This window comes from Aedes aegypti, chromosome 1 (genome assembly GCF_002204515.2).
Source record: "Aedes aegypti strain LVP_AGWG chromosome 1, AaegL5.0 Primary Assembly, whole genome shotgun sequence".
Taxonomy (NCBI): domain Eukaryota; kingdom Metazoa; phylum Arthropoda; class Insecta; order Diptera; family Culicidae; genus Aedes; species Aedes aegypti.
Window position 1 is genome coordinate 255,693,115 of NC_035107.1, and position 15,949 is coordinate 255,709,063.

The 15,949-nt window shown below is 39.2% G+C and overlaps 1 protein-coding gene across 2 annotated transcripts in view; it reads right to left on the minus strand.

The window, feature by feature from the left end:
- Positions 1-654: 654 nt before the first annotated feature.
- The window catches only part of LOC5576356 (myosin-I heavy chain), a 189,437-nt gene continuing 174,142 nt past the window's right edge, over positions 655-15,949 (minus strand). For both annotated transcript variants that reach the window (XM_021837611.1, XM_021837610.1), the window contains 6 exons: positions 15,386-15,563; positions 14,377-15,331; positions 13,814-14,320; positions 13,432-13,733; positions 12,931-13,374; positions 655-3,272 (listed from right to left, as the gene is read on the minus strand). In XM_021837611.1, the coding sequence (XP_021693303.1) occupies positions 2,949-3,272; positions 12,931-13,374; positions 13,432-13,733; positions 13,814-14,320; positions 14,377-15,331; positions 15,386-15,563 (2,710 nt within the window). In that variant the 3' untranslated portion in view covers positions 655-2,948. The remainder of the gene's footprint in view (positions 3,273-12,930; positions 13,375-13,431; positions 13,734-13,813; positions 14,321-14,376; positions 15,332-15,385; positions 15,564-15,949) is intronic.

The window sequence follows — 15,949 nt, forward strand, 5'->3', positions numbered from 1 at the left end:
GAAACTATAAGCAAAGAAGCGAAATGTTCCAATTGGAATTCCAAGTTTACTGTCAATGTCATTCCAATCGAGCAGGAGACTTGTCAAACACTTTTTCACACAAGCTGAAAACGGCTCACACAAAAATGTTACCGGCCACGAAAATTTTGCTTCTTCTGAAGTAGCATATTTTCTGAATACATGAGTGTCGGTTGCAATTTTCATGCTTTGCACAAAGAATGCTCTACTCATTACATTGGTTTTCCATACATTCAGTCAATTTTTCATTCGTTACCCAAACCTGTGAAAATTCAACACATCAAACCTGTAACTCACTTTTAGCATGGGAATCAACATTGGCAGTGCTGCGTAATAGATTTGGCATAGTTGCTAGCTGATTTATTTTGAATATGATCAGATTTCGTCTCTTTATAAAATTATTTTTAGACTCTTAAGTCAATACCGATACCAAGACACAAATTCGAGAGCATTTGAAACATGCAAATGAATCTTTCATCGTGTAATGATCAGAAAAAAATGTTAGATCTAATAATGAACATAATGATACATTACAGAGTCATAAATATTTGCAGCTGATCAGTTTTATCGAAGGACCGAGCTAAGATCGCTCAATCCTACAAGGGGCTTTCGGATGTAAAACATTTCCATTCAGTGTTTCAATTTGCTCAATAAATCTTGATTTACTTCCGTTATGAGAGTCCATGACAGTATAGCAAGCAAGGTTACCGCAATATTGCGGAGCTCGTTGGTTAATAGATCTTTGAACGAAATATTTCACTTTCAATAGTTTCAGTGCAGCGTTACGACAATGGCACCCAAAGTTCACATTGCCAAAGTTTTTCGAGCGCTTGCAACGAATTAGAAATCATAAATTTTTCGTCTACATTAAGCAATCGAGATTCACTAGAGCTGACTTGCTGCTTCCGTTCTTCAGCGGGGAAGTTTAAGGACTTAGGAAAGATTATAACTCACTTCTCATTTGGTAGCAATTCACTAGAAAGTATTTCTGCTGCAACGCGTTTACCAATTAGTCTTGACTAGTGAAATTTTTGTTTACTGTTGGTTTATATCTTCATTTGTGTTTGATTAGTTCTTTTTTTGAGTTTGGTTTTCTGTTTACTTTCCGTTAGTGCTAGTGTTAGGGATTAGGCTTCATTTCGGGTTTGTCTTCGATAACATTTTACTTGTAACTGTTCAATAATCATTTTCAACCATTTTCAATAGTTTTGCAATTGTTTGCTTAGACTTTCAATATATAGTTTTGTTTCTCAATTTATTATACCCTACTTGGTAAGATTCGATAAATAAAATTCTGAACTTATCTTGAGTTGAAGTGAACTAGAAGAATTCTTATGCAAGTGTATTGGTTAAAAGCGGGGTTTCGTGTAGTTTTGTTTAAAAGGATTGTATAACATTTTGCGGTAATCCACTTCGCGGTGTATCATTTCGCGGTTTGTCATGTCGCGATACGACATTTCGCGGTTAGTACCATTTGGCGGCATGTCAATTCGCGGTCAGTACCATTTCGCGGTGTACCGTTTCGCGGTTTGGACCGAGATATTTTATCTATCCTAAGAGTGCAATTTGAAGGATTGCCTGTGTTCAAAAGAAGGGTAAATCACCGATGAAAATATTATTAGTGATAATGCCAACAATTTTCAGTGCAACTCGTAGGAAAAACCACACCGCGAAATGGTATAGATCGCAAAACGGCATACCGCGAAATGGTACTAACCGCAAGACGGTAAACCGCAAAACGATATCAACCGCGAAATGATACACCGCGAAATGGTTGACCGCGGAATGGTTTACCGCGAAATGTCGGACAACCCCAATATCATCATACAAATAAATATTCGTTTATAAATAAATTACTCACATTCGTACGTATCTCTAGAGGAAATTATCGATAAGCTTAATCTATCCGAGATTTACTTACGTGCTAAATAATTACACGAAAATTTGTATCAAAAAGAGATTTCTGCGTATTTCAATGCACTGATAGAAAATCAACACAGCATATCACACGTTTTTCGAACCGAAAAATCATAACACGAACAAAGAGAGAAAGGTAGCTAAAGATAGTTTACTAAATTTTACTCGTAATGGCCTGAGTCCCGAACAATTCGTAAAACAGTTTGACAGTTGAATTGTTGTAGAAAAATAATATAATAAATAGGAAGCGAAAGACACATCGAACAAAGTGGAAACGAAGGCAGTTTTGCGTTAGTGTGCTTTGTGCTAAGTGCTAGGGGTTGTGAAAGGCGCTTCTAACTTCTGAATCGTTATACCTGTGAATCGCTAATAACAAGTCCATAAGAATCGGAACCAATTCTTTTGCTTATTAAACATGTGTTCTTCTGTAGTGTGAGCAAATTACGTACAGTTATTTCGACTAAATGAGATCATCAAAGCGCGCAAAGGATACGATTGTGAGGGAGATTCTACTACTTGACGTGGATGCATTCTATCGGTCGCTTTGCTCAGGTAACTGAAACTACGAAATTTGACTATGATAGTTAAAAACTTTTAACTTTGATTTCAGTGACGCAACGAAAATCAGAATTTCTATCGGTAATCTTGTTTGATTATTGTAGCATATATTCATGGTTATTGATGGTTATCATGATTATATTTTGATTTCGTGGAACAATTTGATATTGTTGTAAGTAGAAAATTTTGATTTCCATGCGTCTTGACTGAGATCTAAATCACGCGTGTTGATTCGAGTAGTTTTATGAACATTCTTAAACTGATTATCAAACCTTTCACGCGCGTCCGAAATTTTCTTAACTCTTAATAACTTGTTTATCAGTCTCTCACACATACATTTTTATTGTAATCTTTCCGTATTTAATGCAACATCGTCCCTTCGTGAGTGTTTTACAATTATTACTGATATTTAAGCTAATACTCTGTAACATTCCCTTTTCCGCAATCATCGCCTCTTAACTTGGTTGCGGCGCAACCAGAGCGGCTCCTCCTGACTGTCGCAGCATCGCCATCGAAGAAGGCCTAGTCTGACCACCCTGACCGGACTTTCTGTGGTCCTGCTGTTGCTGTAACAGTGCTTGTTGCTGTTGCTGCTGTAGATGCAACTGCTGTTGCTGCTGCGGCGTCAGGTTCTGATGCGGTGGCGGAAGCGGCTGATTGTGCGGTGGAACCTGAGGAGCTACCGCTGTTCCGGCGTTGGGATCCTTCTGAGATTCCTCATTCAACTGCGACTGGATGACTTCCATGTACTCCCGGATCAGGTTGGCGATTTGGAAGGCCTGGAATTGATTGGTAGTGGGTGTGAGTTTAATGATTAAATATCTCTTTTGCGCATTACAGTTATCTTTCCATAACTCATTGTTGAAGGGACCATCGAGTTGGGGAGGTATCGAGGTACAGAACACAAAACTAGTGGAACTGCGATTCAAAGGACCATCGAGTTAGCCATTAAAAGCAATTTTTACTATGGTTCTCTAATTCGATATCTAGATACGGACTATCGAGTAAGAGAGAGATGACTGTACTTATTTAATCAGTAATAGTGACAAAAAGTTTTTGATTTTATCGAGCATCTTTCATAGAAATTATACATCGTTCTAGTCTTAAGACCTAAGGAGCCGGATTAATTCATCAAAGTAGACTAGTAGATTATATTTTTGCAGCGAGCAGGCATACGCACACATACTCTGGATTACAGTGTCCCTTCTGCATGTAATGAGCAAGCGATCTCTCACAACAATGAAACGGGGGCTATTGAACACTTACACACATAAACTTCAGCAGGTGGAAGTTGATTTCCCCATGGTTATATCAATATAACGCATTTGGTATTAACCGATGAGCCCATCTACCTTTAGTGGTGTTATCCCATTCTGTCGCCAACAGCGTTGTCTCTGACACCTCGTTGGTTGAAGCATTGAATATCTTCCTTGTGTGGTATCCTACTAGTATCCAAGTTAGCCATAAGTTAAGAACTAGAGGAGGCAGTTAAAGTTTGGTGTGTGTGAAACGAACAAGTGAATATAGGGAAAGTGTACCAGTTATGGCCATAGTGGTTCCCTATTTGGCCATATGTGATATTTTGATAACTTTCACATTTTAAATCTTTTTGAATGTTTTAACATCAAGTTCTATCTTAAATCTAACTATTATAACACACAAAAATTTTCAAAATTTGAAGGCATAAAAGTAATCACGTATGGCGAAATAGGGAACCATTATGTCCATAACTGGTACACCTACCCTACGTATCGTGCGTGCTAGTTGAAGTGTACAGTCTCCTGAGCATCCGAATCCGTTTCCCTGAATCTCCGGAAACGCCGGATACTACACTCGATGAGCGTCATCCCGGATATGACACATACGGCCTCTTTAGAAACCGTTCGGTATGCGCTGGCCGCTCTTGAGCACATGATCTTATATGTACTTTCCAACCGCTTTAGGTTTCTGCTCCTGCTAAGCGCTTTTGACTTTGACCACACTGATCCTCCACACTTTAGTATGGATACCGCCACGCCTGTCATGAGCTTGCGTTTACTGGCAAATACAGCAGAGCTATTAGACATCATCCTCGAAAGCGCCTCTATAGCCGTAGATGCCCTTTGCTGAGCTTGTCATCGATCATTACCCCAAGATGCCTAAGGGGTCGCTTGGACTCTATGGTGCAATCCCCTACCGAGATAAGCGCTTTTTACTCGGACTTACTGTTGTTAACCCCACCACCTCAGTCTAGTTACGTGCCAGTCCCGGTTTCCTAGACCCTTGACGTTCCTCAACTATGGAAATAGAGTACGCTGTTGTTAATTCTACTTCCTCCTGAGAAAGAATACACAATCGGCTCTGACGCACAACGTATGACTGGGAAATAGCCTGGCTTGGGAACAGCCATAAATTATTAACCCTGTAAAAGGACACTTCCATGGGGAAGTGCTTATGCGATTGCAACGGGTTGGTTATTGGGTCTAGAATTCTGTTTAGCTGGAAATGAAGTAGGGTTCGATGACATGAGCGGTACACATCACCCTTTGGGGAAAAATGATTGAAGATCATTTTTTCTTGTGACTTCAAATACCTCTCATAATGTGTTACATATTTAATTATAGTTGGTGTTATAATTTTTTTTCTTGATTTCTAGCTCATCATACCCTTTTAAGAGGAATGATTTTACGTAGTAGAATTATTCTCTAAATTTTCCTAATTGTTTAGTTTGGATATTAATTTAATGATTTAAATTCGTATTAAATTGTTTGAATCAAGATTATGCAATTCATTAAATGTTTCAATTTTCTCTTGTTCGTTAATTATATTTTCATTTCTGACATTAGGATGTATTATTTCTGTAATTCCGAATGGACCAGAATAAACTGAGTCCAGTTTACGCCTCTTTTCTTTCTTTAGCTATGTCATGTCTACCTATCTCAAGTGATATTAATTATTGTACCTTTTGACGGTATTTCTGAGCTATAAGTACTGGCTGCAGTTGGTGCAGAAGAGAGACTTCCCGAAATGTGGACTGATTAACATATTATTTTATTCTTTATTTTCAGGATATAAAAGTGGCGACGTGGATCATGGAAACGTGTGTTGAAGATAATCGATTTTCTTTGGGGTGGCGAACTGCCAATTGTATCTGGTTTTGAAAGTGTGGTGAAATTGCCGATTTGAGTTGAACCAAATTGCTCTTCAGAGCTGACGAAATTGTCGTTTATTGTGAACATAGTTGTTCTTTTGTGAAGCAATTGCTGTATTGAGATGAACGACATTGTTCTTTAGTGTTAGCGAATTTGTCAAATGCAATGTTGAGCAGTAAAATCCAATGATTTGAATGTTTTGTTGTAGTCATGGAATTAGCCAATTTGCGCATTTAAGATAAGCTAAGAAAACTTTCAACCCTGGACTGGAATTTGAAAGTTACTATATTTAAGAGGCTGAAACACAAGTGACGTAAGTGAAATTCCGGTCAGTTTTGAGTTGAGTTGAGTTTAGCAAACTCTACTGTTTCCAAGCGTTCTAACGATACTTGCAAGTACCACTCAACAGGAAAAAGTACCATAATTCTAAGAAGACTGGCTTATTGTACTGACTCCCATACGATTTGTGTAGATTGAAAAGACTTCAAAACAGATTTGCTTAAAATTAGTTTTTTTGTCACTAACACCTTTTTGTATAACCTCTCATTTCCTGCCAATCTTTACCACAAGACTAAAAAAGCTTTGCGTCTTTAGTAAGCTGGTAGCGACTGAGTGCCTTAAAAATAGGAAATTTAAGACGTCTTGCCAGAAAAAAAAAACTAAAAGGAATCAAAATGAGGCCGAAAAGAGACCAAATAGGAACCAAGAAAACAAAGTTCAACCTAATAGGAGAGAGGAGATACGAGTTTGATTCTTCATAGCATCAGAGCAGACTTTTATCTAACATCTAAGACCTTTTCCCTCGCGATATTACGACAAGTATTACTGTTGTGTTGTTTCTTGTTTTCTCTAGGAATTTCATCAGAAATTGATTCATATACCAATTTCCCAAGGAATTTTTCCACCAAATATCCTAGGGAATTTTTCCAAGAATTTTGGTCAGGATAACTCAAGAATTCAACCTGGAGTTTTCCAAGGAGAATCATAGACATCGAATTTCTCCAAAGACGATCATCATCTAATTTCTTTCAAAAAATCCTTGAGAAGTTTTTCAAGAAAGTCCTGATTCCAAGATTTTATCGAGTGATTGATCCATCGATTTCCCTGGAACATCCTCCAAGATTCCCGGTCAAAACATCTTCTGATTAGATCGAAAACTTCTCCAGAAACTTCTCAGGGTTTCTATTTAATAGTCTGTCAAGATTTATCTAAGATTTCAAATATGAATTTCTTTAAAAATATCTTTAGCAAATGCTCCTGAGATTTCTTCGAAGATTTCCACAAAACGCCCTCCAGTAATTCTTTGAAATTTTTTCGAGCAAGTCTTGGAAGCTTTTTATCAGAAATTCTTTCGGGAATGCCAAGGAAATTTTTGTTAAAAATTAAACCCGTGAGATATTTATAAAAAAAACATTCGATAAAACTAGTCTAATTTTAAAAATCTCCCTAAATAAACAAGGATTTCTGAAATAGCACCTAGACTCTTGAGGAAGTTTTAGAAGATTTGCTAGATAATTTGCTAACATAATGGAAATAAATCATCGAATTTCGGAATAGTATTCCACAGGACTTTTCAAAGAACACTCGAAAAACAATCGACAAAATCTCTATAGAAATTTGTGTACAAATGATCGGAGAAATAATTGGAAAAACTACTGCAGTATAAACTGGTGAGAGAACTTAAAAAAAGATTGAATGGGCATTTTGTTATTAACTTTTTAAGAAATGTTTGGTAAAACTTCAAGAATAATACTTGGATGATTTGTTCGAAAAACTCACAAGAAATTTTGGATTTCCGCGAAGAAACGTGGATGAATTCTTGAAGTAATACACATGTAGAAATCTTTGGCAGATCTCCTAGATTGGAGGAATTATGAAGGATTAGTGGAAAATTATCGGAATGAGATTCTAGGACAGTTTTGGAAAAAAAAATCAAAGTAATAACTGAGCAAATAACTAGAAGTAGCAGCTTTGGAATTTTCAAGGATTTCTTGGAGCAAATTCTGGAGAAATTCTTCTTAGCAAAAATTGGTAGAGAAATATCTGGAAGAATTTCTGAAAAGATCCCAATAGGAGACCCTGAAAGTATTCAAAATAAAATCATGAGAATTCCTAAAGATGATCAAGTTTATATGTATATTCAACCGAAGATAAATAATTTAATTAATTTTTTAAGCTTTCTGCTGATATTTTTTTGTAAAATCGTGGGTAGGACAACCCTTTGACTGTCCTATCCAGGTATTCCTGTGCGTAGTACATGTCCTACCTGTCCTACCCACTTCCCGCGCCACTGACAAACATGATTCGTAATTATAGACTGGTTCTATTAAGACACCGACACGTTGATGCTTCCAGTGGACGATTTGTCCTTTGAAGGAAGCACCACATTAGACAACGGACTAGCATGCAACGCCCAGTGGCACAGTCGGAAGACGTTACTCACGAAAAGTTTTCCGGCCTGCTGCGGGAATCGAACCCACACTCCAACACGATGCGGTTAAGTGCCTGGTGACACTAACCGCATGGCTACGAAGCCCACAAACAGTTTGAAAATTAGCTTGGTACATTTGCAAGTTTTCCGGAAACTTGTTCACAAGGACTACACGGATGGTATGTGTGCGGAGTACTATTATAACAGAAAGTATAGAAACTGAGCCATGAATCCCAATCATCTTGGTTTTCATTAATGAAGCTTCTAAGGTACTCGTTGAGGCAACGATGATTCCTTTCGAGGCTACCTATTCTTTTGGGATGATAAGCTGTTGAGAATTTCTGTTGTATTGATAACAGTTTGCACACGTTTACGAAAATTTAATTTTTATACTCGGTACCCAAATTTGATTTACCGTAATCCGGGGTATCATTGATCAGCGGGGTAACATTGATCGGAATGACTCATCTCGTAAAAAGTTCGTATCATCATTTATTGATGGAACATTTCCAAATCATGAATGGTGCTTCTCTTTGTCATATTCATGAGCTAATGAAAGAGAAGATTTTTGCGAAAATTGCGTTTACCTTATGCGTAAATTTATCGTCTTTCGAAACAATGATTTCAATGGGTAAGAACGACACTACCTAAGATTCATGTCTCACATAAGTTCTGCAAACGATATGAGCAAGGAAAATGCAATTCTTACTAAAAATGGCATAGCTGAAAACGATTCCGTTGTCAAAACTTTCATAAGTATGCTCAATTAGGCAACATTAACGAATTACTGTTAAGAATGTAGAATTCCCTTAGGAAATTGCCTACCTTCAGGCGTATTCCGTGGTTCGAGGTGTTTTTATTTTTAAAATAACTCAAAAAGTAAATGACTTGTAAGCGTTTGGCCTTCATTTTCGGCTTCGGGGTCATGATTTAATTAAGTAACGACATTTTCAATATTAACGAACGTTGTTTACATAGGTGATCAATGTTACCCCATATTAGCTAAATGAAAAAACCACTTAAAACATTTTTTTACCATGCTTAAATCTTTCAAAAATGAAAATGTAGTATATAGTCACGAGCTATGGGTGGCAGTACTTGTTTTAAAAATATAAAATTTGCAACATCTGCATTTTCAAGCGAAATATCACAGATAACAGATGTTCATGCTAGAACAAAAATTTTCTGAAAACCTGTGTAATATTCAAATAGAAACTCCTTGCAATCACTAGCGCCGCCACACAGCAAATTGCGTCAATCAGTGGTGAATATCAGTACCTTGAAATATTTCATATTCACCACTGACATCGTCATGGAAACTTAGCGATGACAGCGTCACCATGATGTTGCCACTTGTGTTGCCATTCAAAATTACCATTAATTGTCTTACACAGCTTTACAATCACACTTCAACGTCTGTTATCTGTGGAAATATTTAAGAAATATTCAAAAAAATGATCAATGTTACCCCGGATTACGGTACTTAATTGTATTTGGACAACCGTATATGAGGATGCAATTTTCTACTAGAACCTTGGCTAGCGTGTTTGTTTGTTTGTCGAGTAGTGGAGTTGCAAAAATATATATTGGGATAGATCGCACTAAATTGTTAATGCGTATCTATTTCTGTTCCTAGATTTAGTAAAAGGTCCGATCGTATCAACTGATATGAGCTCGAAGCATTTAACTGGTGTCGTTGTTTCTACAAAGAATTCGATTGTTTTTGTTTTATGTTTATTTTGGCTACATTTCACAAATCGTTTTGATTAAATTTGCTATGGTGTGTTTCATGTTGTGCCAATAGTCCATTTTACGAGACGTTTTTGAACAGCTGAACGCTTATTTTATGAATGAAATATTGACAGAAGGCGGAGTCGTAACGTGTGAAAGTAACAGCAATATCATCAGTGTTGTCATTTCGTAAAATGGACTATAATATTTTGATCTTAAGGCTTTTTGGTGCGTCATCACTAAATGGCTTCTTCCAAAATCATTAACATATTGTTATGATAGTATTGGTATTTGCAACATCGATGAAATATAACTGCTCATCACTTGATTTTATGGATAATTTATACGAAGAAAAATGCTTCAGGTGGTATTTCAATATTTATTCAACTCTTTCAGATACAGCATTATCAATTTAGCGACAATATACATAAGATTCATATTCTCAAAAAAATCTTAGATCTTATGCCGCATTCCATTGCCTCACACAACTACACTTGTAAATAGAAGGTGCTAACCGTTTCTATTGTAATGCTGCAGCAAGCATTTGTGTTTTGGTTTTCATATTGCGTTACAACACTTCCACTAAAAAAATCTTTCATTCTCTTTCCTTAAAGGGGCACATTTCAAACAGGAATCAAATACTTATGAAGTTTTTTTAACAGCAACACTCAAAACTATTATGGCGGCGATTTTCACTTGCTGCAAATCGTAGAAACTTGAAACTCATACGTTATTTGTTTGCGATTGTTTCAAATTACAGAAACCATCTGTACGAATCATAAAATCATACCAAGTGTTTATCAATTTGGACCACCTAAAATATTGACAAGCTCCGCAGTGCGATGCGTTGGGACGCTTCTATCGTGTGTGCACAATCATCGCGATCGTTGAGCGCCGTGATGTCAGAGTTGCTATTTGTAAAATCATAGCATTCAATGTGAATTGATCACAAAATTCATTAAAATTTTAATAAATCAGTGATCTTGTGATGAAAAACTATTTGCAAAATCATAAGTTTTTAAAATATGCAGCAAGTGTTCCGAAAATAAGCATATAACAATTGTTAGGAAAATCGAAACACCGTCATCTCTTGCAAACATAAACCGTGCCGGTGCATAACAAAAATTTGCGATAAATCCAATAAAAACAGAGAAATTCCGTTACCCTTCGTTAAATTCTTTGCTTTGTTTTCTTTTGATATGTAAGATTGAAGAGAAGATTTTAATTTCCAATACTCATCAATCTACTAAATTTACCATGTGTTTACATAAACATATGCTTAACACAAATGTTATATTTTTTGTTTGTTTCTTTTGAAAATGTACATGGAAAGGCGACACTACTACTATTACATCAATGATGATTCTAATGATTCTTTGAGTTACACGCCGCTTCACCTTCATCGGTTTAATAATCTATTAATACCAACGTGACCTCCCGTAGGCGTGTCGTGGTTTTCAGATATTATATTTTGTATAGTTTTCTCGGACGGGGTTGGTGATCTAATGGCTACCGCTTCTGCTTTATATGCAGAAGGTCATGGGCTCAATCCCAGGTCCGTCCTTTTCCTCGTACTTTGTATTTGAATATTTCAACTGCTTCTATCTTCCATTCTCTTCAATCTATCACACTCCATACCCTATCCGTTCATAGCAAAACGCTAGAACCAGAGACGGACAAGAAACCGTTTCCCTACGCTTTCACTCTATCATCATTATAGCATGTCTTTCCTTACGCCTGATACATAGGCAGTCTGCTAACCAAAGAGCAAACCTCTCTGCCATGCCTTTCCCCCAACACTCCCACATGAACTGGCGTAGATGCAGTGGTATAAACGGTCTACGTGGGAGCCAGTTAAATGCATCCTCAATTCCTCCACTTTTTTTTTTTTTCATTGGTCTGCATTCTGACGTGGCAGGTGCCATTGTTGCCTAAAAATAGAAGATCACCGGCACTTATACACTGAGGGTGTCTGTTAGTCCCAAGCAGTCATTCGGTTGGTTCCTTGTGTAAGTACAGCTGATCTTTCAATACTGGAGTAGCAACCACGGGCGGCCAATCAAGCTCAAGCTCAAGCTCATTATATTTTCAAGCTCATTATAGTTTTCTCATAGTTTATAATAAGTGCTGATTGGTAGATGATAACTGTCAAATTTTTCAAAATTTTATTGCATGCTTCTTTAAATGATTGTCGCAGAATCATAGTCAATATTTTATCATTTTTCAATTCTAGCATTTCCAAATTCATTCTGGTGGTCATTTCATCTAATATCTACAGACATTTATGTAAATCAACATTTCCAATTTTGTAGGATAATTGGAGTAGTGTTTGATCCTTTGACCTCGACAAAGGTTCGACAAATTAAAGACCTCCTTGTCCCTTGCAGTTGCCCAAAATTTTATGGCTCATAAGGTAATCTAGAATGCCGTGAAAAGTGTACTGCGATCTGTCAAACTTGGGTACCTTTTGCACTAGCGAGGGACCGAATGCAATACTAGAAGTGGTACCCAATCTGAGCCCGAGTGGGACGGACCTGTCTCTACCTTATCCCACTAACCCAATATCCTTTCCATGACAACCGTGGAGATGCAGAGGTGATCTCGGTCTCTAGTAACAACGATAGTCACACTAACATTCCTTCCCTTCCCCGATGACCGTAAGGACGTGGCCGGCGTCATTACTGACTTTTAAATTTTGAGCTCTCGATTTGTGCACATTGAGAATGGTAAGCTAATCCCAAGCCTCATTCATTAATTCATTGTACGGTCATCTATGCTCATGCTCATGCTCATTCTTACGAATGAAAGTTCGATACTATTCAACGAAATCTTGGAAAATAATTGAAAGTTTCCACTATACTTTTGACCGATGACCGTAAGGACGTGGCCGGCGTCATTACTGACTTTTAAATTTTGAGCTCTCGATTTGTGCACATTGAGAATGGTAAGCTAATCCCAAGCCTCATTCATTAATTCATTGTACGGTCATCTATGCTCATGCTCATGCTCATTCTTACGAATGAAAGTTCGATACTATTCAACGAAATCTTGGAAAATAATTGAAAGTTTCCACTATACTTTTGATGAATTCGCTGAAATTTTGAAATACTAATAGCTACAATTCAAAACTTTTGTAGTACTCACCTGTGACGTCGTCAGTATAACCTTCGACTGCTTCTTGTCCGATCCGGTGATGATCATCAAGCAGTTCATGTTCGGCGAAAAGGACAAAATCGACTGGTACTCGTACGTGCACAGTGTGTTGCGTGATCGGTGCTCCAGCAGGTGCAGACCCTTCTGGTCCACCGCCAGCCACAGTATCCGAGGCCAGTTGGAGGTAAACGATTGCATCACATCAAAGATGGTCGCCTTGTGCAGGGGCCAGCTTTGAATCAGATTGAGGAAGGACTTCTTCGCCTCGGCCGAAGTCATTCCTCGCAAGCTTTGGTGATGCATGGCCACTCCCTCGTGCGGGATGTTCGGAACGAAGCGTGGCGGTAGACAGTGGGCCGCTATCGCACGGTAGTCCTGAACCACGTCCGTGCAATCACCCAACTCGAGCTGACCTTGAAGGGCCGTCAACATAATCTACGAAAAGAAAGGTTTAGAGAAGAATTCCTAAAAATATAATCCATAAAAACTCACCGCTTCCATTTCAGAAATTGGGAACCGCTCGGTTCTCAAACCGTGCAACACCTGGTGATAAAGCAGTTCTTTTTCTACCGGATCCTCCAGGTTCATGTACTGATCGCAGAAGAGATGCTTTTTAAACAAGAACAAATGATGTTGCCTTCGACATGCCGGCGGAAGACTCGAGTTCTGATTCTGCTGAACGGCCTGTGCTGCCGCCGTTCGGTATTTCTCCCATTTTGACATCACATCAGCGACCTTTTCATCCGGAAGTAAAGCGCGTTCGGAAGCTCCTAGCACTTCGTAAATGGCATAGCCTACATGAAATGAGTTGGACGGCAATGATCAGGTAAGGTCAATGAATGAGTCTATGTATTTCCCTAGTCTTATTACTCACCTTGTGCATTCTCCTGCAAACCTATTTTCTTCTTGACGATCTCCATAACTTCCCTCGACGTCGAACTTGGATGGAACTCCACCGAATGGTACTGTCCATCCATGAAGTGGAACCGAGCATAGATCGGTCTTCGATTGATCGTACAGACGATCTCTTCCCGACTCGGAGGCCACTGTCTTCTTCGAGTTCCCTGCGTCTTGAAGAAACACTTTTCGGCAAAGCGAGCGTACTTGCCTTCTTCGCTAATGAAATCGCTAGCACAACGTTTCAGGTGGCCTATCAAATATTTTCTAACTACTTTCTGCGGGGGAAGAATTACGCTACATGCCAGCGATAGCAGTGCCCAGTGGCGTAGATTAACTCGGGAGTTGGGATCCGGATGATCGGTCGTTTGCTTAATCAGCTGCAGATAGAGTTCGTTCAATAAAGATTCCTTGCGCATGCAACGATCCATGATCGATTGAATCAAGGTAATGTGTTCGTCCTCGGCTCTTTGTACGGTTTCACCTGAAATACAGTATGTTAGTAAATTCAAACGAACTTGGTAATGCTAAAGTTCTTACCGTTTTGACCGAGACCAGCGTAGGTCAAGATCGAGTTGAACACCTGAACCATGGCTTGTTCTTCTTGATCTGGTAACTTGCTCATACTCTGTGGTAGAGCTTGCCGACTGAAAGCCCAGTATGCATGTGGGAAGCCCTTGTACGTTTCGCCGTGATCATGCGCCGAACTACCATGTTCGGCACGAAGCTTCTCCAGCCGATGCTTGGACAATCGCCGCAGTGTATTTCTTAAAAAGCCACCGCTAGGATCTTGCGGCTTTCGGAGGATTTCTGCATCCACCAGGTGTCGCCGACATACAACCACATTGTGATGCAGCCTGACGCGATCTTCGTTGGTGATCCCCTTGCTTTTCTTAACGGGGACCTCGTTTTCAGTGATCCAGTTCGATAACGCCGGGAAGTAAGACACGATCAGAGATCCGATCTCGTTCTTCTGCGACGTTTCGAACACGAAGCATCGCTGCTGATCCGTGGTATTGTTTGTGCTTGTATGGCGGTTCAGGCTGATCGTAATGAAGCTATCACTCGGATCTAGCATGATCGACTCAATATCGCTGTACCGGATCTCGGACAGCACAAATTTGTCATCCGGTTTGATAAGGATGATGCCTTCGCAGTTAACGCCGAGGATCAGACTATTTCCGTAGCTCCAATAGCCCCGATACGATACAGCAAACATAGTGGTACCGTACAGCGGATACTGCATCACACAAGAAAGATACAAGACCTTAGCGGTAAGTTCTGTACGGCCAGCGCCATACTGCCGATGGGCCTGCGCCAAAATCGGAACCCAGAACTGCTCCTCACGAGATTTGCTAACACGTTCCGGTAGATAGCTGGCCACGTCCGAGTAGTATTCGGGTTTGGGCTGGTTTGAAGGATCGCCTAGCGCGACTTGTGCCTGTAGACCAGCCAGCTGCAGAGCCACCTTCTCCGATACAGGGAAGTCGTCACACTGAAAAGGATAATTGTGAAGATGATCGCTCGAGCAGAATTTGATTAACCTTACCTTCACAACACTGTAAACGGCTTGCGCGTACAGCATGTTAACTTCGACTGGATCCTGTGATAATTCACGGGTGCTCTTGAACAGCCGCTTCTTGAAGACAAACCGATTTTCCCCTGAACCCAGAGTTGTCGCGTTCTTGCGAAGTGTTGAACTTCCGGCATGAATTTTCGTTTGTTTGCTGTAAGAAAAATTGTAATTTCCTCAAGATCAGCTTGATTTGCTAGAAAGCTGCCAGATCTACGCTATAAGTGTTTTGTTCAGTCCCTACAAGAGTGTAGTTCATTGCAAGTTGTGCCCTGTCAACTAGTGCAGTACTTCGGAATGTTTTTGCTCCGGAGTTCTTCCGGAAGTTTAAGATAGAGGAAGATTCGATAGGCCCGTCGATTGACTTTTTTGACGATGTTGGTCTGATGGCAGCCGCGATCACGTCCGCTGAAAAAATCGTATGATCCACGTTATGATTGACGATCTTCGGTTTGTTGTTAATCCACGGCAAACCCCGCTTCCGATGATACAAACTGCCTCGCCATTTATTTGAACACACTCGATGGTATTTATACAAAA